We start from the raw sequence: 9,136 nt of genomic DNA on the forward strand, positions 1-9,136 counted from the left end.
CTCTCCCCACCCTTCCCGCTTCCTGGCTGTATAAGTATATCTCTATTTATGCTAAGTGGCATTTATCTGGTTGCAAAGACTATGTCTTTGTCATTTTTTTACATTTCTTCTACTTTCTGTTTTAATATTTACAGGGGATACCTTCATAATTTGTTTGAAGCTGTATTTCACAAACAGTACAGGGAAAGGAAGACAGTCTTGTGTAGACCTAAAAAGAAGGGCTCAAACTAAGGCAAATCATTATTTATTAAAATCAGTTTTAACTTTTCCAGATAAACTTAGAGAGAGGAAGGGTCATGGTCTGAGAGACTAATTCTTCTGTCTCACCCTTGTATTTATATATAAATGGTGAAGTTCTCAACATAAATCAGCACTGTGGTATCCATGCTGCTCATGAACAGCTACTAGAATTTGTCAAAATACAGTAATTGTTACCTCTAGTTTTTCACATTTTGCTCAGTGCTAAAGAGGGAATGTTTACTCATTGTTAACTAGCGTAAGCCTTTGCAAACTGCACATAGTTGCATTTTGAGATGCAGTTTGCAACTGTCTCCAAATTTGTGAAGATAAGGCTGTATCATTAGGGATTAATAACTCTTCATGCACATCAAAAAAATAGGTTTGAGTATATAATAATGTCAGAATTCCTGGTATTAATCTTTTTGTTTTGACATTTTTCATTGCGATTTCATAGTAGTAAAAGAACAGGGGTTTTTTACCTCTCAGACTGGCTTGTCTTTTCTTATACAGCTGCAATGTACTGCTAAAATAAGTATAATAGGTAGACTTAATTTCTCTTGTCTTCCTTTTAGTTAACAATTGCTGTCCATTGGTCTATACCGCCATTTTCACTGCCATCCCCCCTGTTGCATGGCAAGCAGAGCACAAGCTGTGATCTCTTAGTCAAAGTCTGCCAAATCACAGAACTGATACTTCATCCTTTATGTGTGTTGGTGCTATTGAATGTATTCCTCTCCTGGATTCTGGTCTTGTTTGAGTTGATTTTACTCCTTACAATTTGATCATACAGCATATGCTTCTTAGATCCTCCTCAGCCTCATACTGTATTCAGCGTTCTGGGCCTTTCTGTCTTTCTCTTCTCCACCTGTGTCTTGCCACAGAGCTATTTATCTTGCAAATGCAAGTTCAACTGTTACCTCTGCAACCCAGCAAGCTGTTGAGGTTTGGACAGAATGATGAAACCTAGTCTGTGCCCTCATAATCTTATTTACTGCTATTTTTTCCTTCCTACTCCTATCCCCACAGTCCAGCAGATAAGATCCTGACCTGTTCAGACTTACCCCAGGAGCCTCTGTAAAAATTGCTTGTTTTGACTGAGGCACCTCTTTAGGATTTTGCAAGGCAACAGAAACTAACCGCTTATCCTCACTTTTTCATGTTAAATGCTAGAGACTGTTGTATGAGAAATTAATCCATAAGGCTCTTGAACCAGCTTATTCTACTTCGTGCTACCCCTCTGTAAGGCTTTGTTTGAAGAGTTTTTGCCTGCAAACTCTTAACTGTGTGGTAACTTAAAGAACAGTTTAGTAGTACCTCAAGCTTCTCTGGCCAACTCTAAAATAAGCATGGTTAAAAGTTAAAATTTGTCATATTCTTTGTATGTGGGAAAAACTTAGTGAAACTTATGAGCAACTCTGTTGCAGGTTGGAAAATGCTTTCTATGAGCACGCACAAACTTACTATTACACAGAAATACGAAGAGTTAAATCTCATAAGGAGTTCTTGAACAAAACCACTCACCAGGTAATGTTACCCTACCTTTGAAATACTGTGCAAGTTATAGTGCATGTTAAAATATGAAAATAAGGGTTGTTTGTTACTTAAATGTTTTTATCCCCCCTCTCCCTTCCAACGTGAGATGCCTTCTCTCAGTAGAGAAAGTAAATCTGTTTTTATTTTCTGCAATTTAAACTTTCATTTTGATTGGTGTTATTCTTACATTTATTTGTCATCCTCACATCTTCCTTAGGGGAAGAGCCACAGCCCAGAAATTAAGTTCTCTGACTTTTAAAAAATTTTTCGTTGTGGGTTAACCTATTTGAATGTAGTACCTTACCTAGTTGTGGGGAGTGCTTCCCTTAGAAGCTCAGAACTTAAACTTACCCTTGATTTAGCTTTTAGCTTTTGCTTTTCAAATTGTTCAATATCTGCTAAGACACACAATGTTCTGTTGCAGTTGCCAGCTTCCTTCTCTTGGAAGCTGGGATCCAGGTGGTGAGCTCTGAACAAACAATCGACACTGGTGTAGAGGTTTTTGGGTGTTACAGAGTTGGGGTGTTCCAGGGTGAAAGGCTTGGAATAGATTAAATCTGTTGAAAGAGCACTGCTGCGTCATGGTGGCAGAGAGAACTCTTAAGAAACAGTTGCATAGTCAGTTTTTCAAGTCAACTGCTGTATTAGGTAAACCTCTGAAATTATCACCTACATCTGCTTTGTAGGTAACAGGTATGTTCAGATGTTTGTGAATGATGTACACTGTTTGTGTTTTGCAGCTCTTATTTGTTAGACACCAGTTCAAAATAGCATTCTTCAGTGAGCTGAAACAGGATACGCAGAATGCTCTCAAGTAAGACTCATGTAATCTTCCTCCACCCTCTATACCCCACATTACTGCTAGATAGACTATGATAAATATTTTCCTGAATGTAAATTTATTTAAACGTGTATGTAAGGGGTGAATTCTTCACTGGGGAGAACACTCTGATTGGAAGGCTGTTTTCTGCTGTCGGCAGTCCTGTTCTTAAATTTTATTATCTTGTATGATTTAACTCTAATTTAAGTATTCCTGCTTAGAAATTACAGAACTGCCTATAATCTTGTGCATGAATTGAGGGCTCATGAAACAAACATGCTGGAAATCAAGACCATGGCAGGATTTATAAACTACAAGGTAACAAGTGTACTTCTAATCTTTGACAACAATTACTCTTTAAAAAAAGTTGATGCATTTCTAATGTGTAAAGGTTTAAAAGTTCCATTTTATATTGCTTTTAAGAAGATGGATTAGAAACAGCGATCAGTGGAATACTAATTACACTCAGATTTGTAGAGACTTCTGGATTCCACACAAAAGAAAGATCCTTAGGTGAAGTTTGGGAGTATCTTGAAGGATTGGAGTTCATTGGAGATGCAGTCATCTGAAAGACTAGATTCTCCTTAACACTCAGTCTGTCCAGGGGGAATGAAAACAAGGGTTGCTTGTTCCTTGAATATTTCTGTTGTCTTGCAAAGCTTAAGCCAGTACACTTAAGTTCCCGCTTGTTAGGAGGAAAGTAACTCTTTAAGAATCAGTCCATGCTTTTGTGGTATTTTGGGGGCTTTTAGGTTTAAAAAAAAAAAAAAAGAAAAAAAAACAACCAACAAAAAAAAAAAAAACCAACGCAAAACAACCCCCAAAAAAACCTATCCCACCATTTACAACAGTCCTGGAGTTGGACTCCATCAGATTCCATTTGCAGGCTGCAGGCTTCAAAGATAATCGTTTTCCCAGTGGCTCTGCAGTTCCATCTTGAATTTGACAGAGTTATGCACTCTTCCACTGATGATTTGAGGGAGAATGGGAAGAAAAATAATATTAGATGAAGTGGACCACATGATTTCAGGTGTAGTACATTATGGTTTACATCTGTTTTTTCCCCCCTGTTTTCTATGCTATTTGAGCTCTTCAGAAATACGTAAAATTAGTAAATTAGTTTGTTTGGGTTTTTTATGGGTGGCATTTTTGTTTGGGTTTTTTTTTTTTTTTATTAAAGCTAATCCTTAGCAGCCTAACACAGCTATTTTTTCCTCTTATTTTGATTTCTTCTAGATATGTCGCCTCTGTTTTCAGCATAATACTCCACTGGATGCAATTGCTCAGTTCAGGAAACATATTGACTTGTGCAAGAAAAAAATAGGAAGTGCAGAACTGGCTTTTGAGCATGCTGCTTGGATGTCTAAACAGTATGTTTTTGCTTAGTAATGTTTCTGGTTTAGTTCCTATATAATCTTATGAAGTTCACTGTTTTACTTGTCTAGGGAAGATACAAATTCTGAGCTCTTTGTCTAAGGAAGAGATACACTAGATCATAAAAACTGTACGCAGTCATTTTGCTTTGCCACTTTTCTCTGGGAATGAACAGGATATGACACAAATGCAGCCATAGAACTTAGATGCAAAATTTCAGAGAAGTATCATCTATCTTAAGACTAACCAGAACTTTTATGAAATGTACCTTTCAGTTCAAATTGCTGTTCTGTACATATCTTGGTTATTTTTTTTTTAATAGGTTTCAGGCTTTTGGTGACTTGTTTGATGAAGCAATTAAGCTGGGATTGACAGCAATTCAAACTCAGAATCCAGGTTTCTATTACCAGCAGGCAGCCTACTATGCACAGGAACGGAAACAACTAGCAAGTATGCTTTGTAACCATGATGTAAGTTGGGAGGGGAGAAAATTTGTAAGTAACCAGATAGCTAATTTACTATGTTTTAGTTTCAAATGGTAGTGGAATGATCTGTGATATGTGTAAATGAAATTCAAGGAAAAAGTATGTGTTTTACAAGTATTTGTTATGTATTAGACAGGTTACTCTGGAACAAACACGTTAGTGTTTATTTTATTACAAATAATTCTGACATGGTTTTAAAATACTTTAAAAAAAAAAAGTATACTTTCTACATCTATGGATACTTGAAAATGTACTGGTTTGCTTTTCCAGTATATTTTCTCTATACGCGCACTGTATCTGATGACTTGCAGGAAGCAGAGAAACAAGAGCGTTAGTATTAGATTGGGGGGAAGTAGGTGGTGGTGGTGGTTGTTTTGGGTTTTTTTCTGACACTTGCCTGGCAGAAGGGCTTGCATGGAAAACCAATCTCTGCAGTCGATTTAAAAATACACGCTAATTATATGTAGCTACTCTCCAGCTGACATGTCCTGATTATTTAAAAATGTCTTTGTTCCTATTTACTTGTTGTTCTTGGATTATCTTGTTAGGAGCTTGTTTTGAAAAGGATTACTCAGTAATTCTGTAACAATATTTTAGACAAATGAAGGTGAATGAAGTAGAATGTCAGACTGAATTAATGAGAAGTATTTAAATGTTTGGATTTCCTGAGGTACTATTTTTATACACGTGGCTGGAAAGGTTGTATATTTTAAAGCAAACTTCTTCTTTTATGTGCACGTGTATTGGAGTATCAGGTCACTTTTAATGCTTTAAAATGAAACATGAACCCTTTTTTTTATTACTATATTTGCTGAATTTACAGTCTTCTGTGATATATCCCAATCCGGATCCTCTGGAAACACAAACTGGAGTGCTTGACTTCTATGGGCAAAGACCATGGCGGCAGGGAACGTTAAGTACGTTTCTGTGTCTTGTATCTGTGGTGTTTAGACAAACTTTGGTGGCTGCTGATCCTGCCAGCTTAGTGGGCATAAGCATGTAATCCCTTTTCCACAGAGCCAGATGTGGGGCTGGGACCTTGCTCTTGTTAGTTGGTGGTACGACTTGAGCAGCTGTCAATTGGAAGCACAGGAAGTGTGTTTGATCTCTATAACAAATAGAAAAAGGAACATTGGGTTTGTGCAGGATCAGGTCTTTAGCAAAGTTGTGTTAGGCCATATGGAAGCTCTGCTGCTGCTTTGTTTCTACTGCTGCCTAAGCTACCTGTAATCAGTGTGCTGCAGAAATGCCTGACTGCAGTGAAATGTGTTATTCCTGGGAAGAGAAGCTGGAGAACTGGATACAGCAAAAGTAACGATGTACCTGAATGTGACTGTTTATAAATTCATCCTGCCATCCATACCGTGTCTTGTCAACTGTAGATAAGAACTCATGACTTCTTTTTTCTGAAAAAGCTTTTTGGATTTCAAAATAGATTGAGAGGATGCAATGACTAAATTTTAATCTAAGGCAGGAATTTGTGGCTTTCTTATTAAGGAGGATGTTTTCTCAGAAATTCAGACTTTGTACAGTTTTTGAGCTATGTATGAATACACATGCAGTTCTGAGATCTTCATTGCTTTGCTGACTGTGGTTTTACTTCCCTTTCTCCCTCTCCATTTGGTCTCCTATTCTTTATTCTCTGCATATCCTTTGGGCTTTGCCACTTTATCACTGCCTTCTTTTAGAGACTTTATTTCACTTACTGTAAATGCAGTACTGTCTAACCTCTTTTATCTTCAAATGTTACTGTTTTAAAATTAAAATCTACTGCCAAGGTTAAATAGTTTAAGATGAAGAGAAAACTTTTCTTGTTAATATATTCAGGTTTTTTTTGGTTCCAGCATATAGTCTTTTAAAGCCCTATACAGTTCTTCATACGCTGGCATTCTGTACTGCTAGAGAAACATAAGCTTGAATCCTTACGTGAGATCAGATAGGAAAAGGGCTACAATTCTGTCTTAACATATGCGCTTCAAATGTTAATAGATGCAGTCTAAAGATTAGGTCGTCTTACTATAGTTTGCTATTTTTGGGTAGCTTCAGATAAGTTGTTTTAAACAAAAGGCAAGATATTTGTTCCAGATTTTCCCTTCTAGAACACGGAGGATTGATGAGTTCTTAAACCAATATATCCGTCTCCTAGGCAAAAGAATGTTTAAGAGTTTGAGCGTGCTTGAGTTGGAGCTTGCATTGCATACAGCTCACCACATAAATAGTTCCCTTTGGGTCTGGACAAAATTCTAATTTCATGGATTTTTCACTGTCTTATGCAGGCTTTGATCTTTCTGATCCTGAAAAGGAGAAGATGGGGATTTTATCCCTACAGTTGAAAGAGAAAAATGTCCTTCACTCGGTAAGTTCTATTCTATAAAAAAAAAAACCCCAAACCTGTTTTCTAATGTTATCCTAATGTTTGCATATATAATGATATCAGTAATGGTTTTATCTTTTAGGAGCTAATAATCACTTTGTTGAGTAATGCTGTTGCGCAGTTCAAGAAATACAAATGTCCAAGAATGAAAAGTCATTTGAGTGAGTATAGATAATCAGATGCATATTTTTAAAATTAATTTTGCAAAGACTTTCAGTATTGACCTGATACTCATTTATTTTTTTTTTATCAGTGGTTCAAATGGGAGAAGAATATTACTATGCTAAAGATTATGCCAAAGCTTTGAAGTGAGTACCATCCGTGACTGCTTTTTCACATGCTATTCTTCTCACTAAGACCGCATGTCTTACTGCTATAGAATAATGTTGGAAGCTCATCTAAGATGCTTCTAGTACCTGGATTTGATTGAAGCACGAGCTTTGGAGTCTACAAACTCCACTTATGTCAAAGAAAGCAAAACAGATGAGTCAGTTATTAGAGTAGAAAAACTTCCTGCTGTAAGCTGTTGTGGCGATTTGCATTATTTGGCAAATATTTATTTCTAGCTCAGTGATGGATCATGTGTGCTCTCTTTTTCCCAGAAGTGATTTCTGAAACTTGCCTGCTACTGCAATAAGAATGTAGTTACATTTAATTACAGACTTTGTAGTGACAAAATTAAAAAAAAATATGGAAATGTAGCTGAATTTGATTTTTGTTTATATACCAGGTAACTAACAAAAGGAATTCTTTTTATTGGTGTAGTTTTCTGCTATTATTGACTACAGAGCTAGGAAAGCTTAGTGCTGAGGTACAGCTACTATCTTTTCTGAAGGATATGTCTTATGCTTAGTTTCTTAACTTTGTATTTTTAAGGGGAAATGGAGTCAAGGTCATATTAAGTCCCACAGTGTTTTCATTAATTAGGTTTCAAAGATCCCATGTTGTAAAGGGAGTATGTTTGAGGTAGGAGAGATGTGTTTGCTGTTGTTACTAGCTGACTGGAAGCTACATGGAGGAGAAGATAAGTTAGGATAAGCAGATCAATTTGCATCAAGCCTAATTTTTATACGAACAGGCATTTCTTATTTACGTTTAGGTGGATTTTTCTGAATTAGGGAGAACTCGTCTTGAACAGAGTTTAAAAATATCGCCTCTCTGCTTTGCTAGAAATAGCAAACATTGTTCAGTATTAAAACCATTTTAAGGTGTGCCTGATAAAGATTGGTGCATGCATTGTAGATATTTGAAACCCTTGAAGGGAGCAGGGGATAGGAGGTAGGAAGGAAAAGAAACAATTCAGCTTAAGGAACTTTAAAATTCTTCAGTTTGCAAGGGGACTTTATTGTGGGGGTTTTGGTTTGTTTTTCTTAAAGCTTACTGCATACTCAATAGTAGAGTATTTTTAATGCAATGCTGGTCTAAGACTCTTCTGTTCAGTTGCTGTTTTGCTAGTTCTCTATGTGAAGGCAGCTGAGTGTTACTGTTCTCTTGTGAAAATTGTTCTAGTCTGAAATAGAAAATTTGTCAAATAAGTATGTTTCTTTACAATAACTTCATGCTGTTTTAAATAAATCATTGCTGTATATAAACAGTAGACTTGGCTTTAATCTAGAATTTGTATTAGTGAAGATGAATTTTGTGTTAATGATACCACATAAATGCAAGCTTCTAAAAAATATTGGTGTCTATAACTTGTTTTTCTCTCAATTTTACTGTGTTGCAGGCTCTTGGATTATGTTATGTGTGAATATCGCAGCGAAGGATGGTGGACTCTTCTCACTTCCATACTGACGACAGCTCTCAAATGTTCATATCTGATGGCCCAGCTAAAAGATTATATAACGTATTCGTTAGAGCTGCTGGGTAGAGGTATTCTTTTAAGAAATATATTCAGCCTATACAGGAAAAATTATATTACCTGTATTTGGAAGTCTGAGTAATCTTTGTCAGGCACAATGCTTACAGTACTTCAAATGATTTGACTACAAAATAACTGTATACCTGTGCTGGATTTTTACTACCTTCTCTCATATTCTGTGGAAGTTGAATTTTCTTGCTCTTCTACTATAAAATTAATTGCCTTCAAATGCATTGTGTAAAGGTATCTGAGGCACAGAGCTCCATTTGAGACTTCAAATAACGTAACAGAAACTTCCGGAGCTTTGGGATGGGGAAACAACTGTAATACAGCTAAAAGGGAAAAACATTTTTCCTAATAAGTAACAAAGCTAGCACAATTTTACTGGACTTTAAAATCGCAAATACAATTATGTCAGATTTTTTACTGGAACTCTGCTGATGAAATAA

The 9,136-nt window shown here is 36.3% G+C and overlaps 1 protein-coding gene across 5 annotated transcripts in view; it reads left to right on the top strand.

Annotated features, from left to right (window-relative positions):
• The window catches only part of TRAPPC11 (trafficking protein particle complex 11), a 25,157-nt gene that overhangs the window by 2,753 nt on the left and 13,268 nt on the right, over positions 1-9,136 (top strand). For all 5 annotated transcript variants that reach the window (XM_035897784.1, XM_035897783.1, XM_035897785.1 and 2 more), the window contains exons 5-14: positions 1,665-1,764; positions 2,514-2,587; positions 2,815-2,911; positions 3,830-3,963; positions 4,290-4,437; positions 5,276-5,369; positions 6,729-6,808; positions 6,909-6,987; positions 7,080-7,134; positions 8,553-8,698. In XM_035897784.1, the coding sequence (XP_035753677.1) occupies positions 1,665-1,764; positions 2,514-2,587; positions 2,815-2,911; positions 3,830-3,963; positions 4,290-4,437; positions 5,276-5,369; positions 6,729-6,808; positions 6,909-6,987; positions 7,080-7,134; positions 8,553-8,698 (1,007 nt within the window). The remainder of the gene's footprint in view (positions 1-1,664; positions 1,765-2,513; positions 2,588-2,814; positions 2,912-3,829; positions 3,964-4,289; positions 4,438-5,275; positions 5,370-6,728; positions 6,809-6,908; positions 6,988-7,079; positions 7,135-8,552; positions 8,699-9,136) is intronic.

The sequence above is a fragment of the Egretta garzetta genome, unplaced genomic scaffold (genome assembly GCF_000687185.1).
Source record: "Egretta garzetta isolate BGI_Z169 unplaced genomic scaffold, ASM68718v1 scaffold46, whole genome shotgun sequence".
Lineage (NCBI taxonomy): Eukaryota > Metazoa > Chordata > Aves > Pelecaniformes > Ardeidae > Egretta > Egretta garzetta.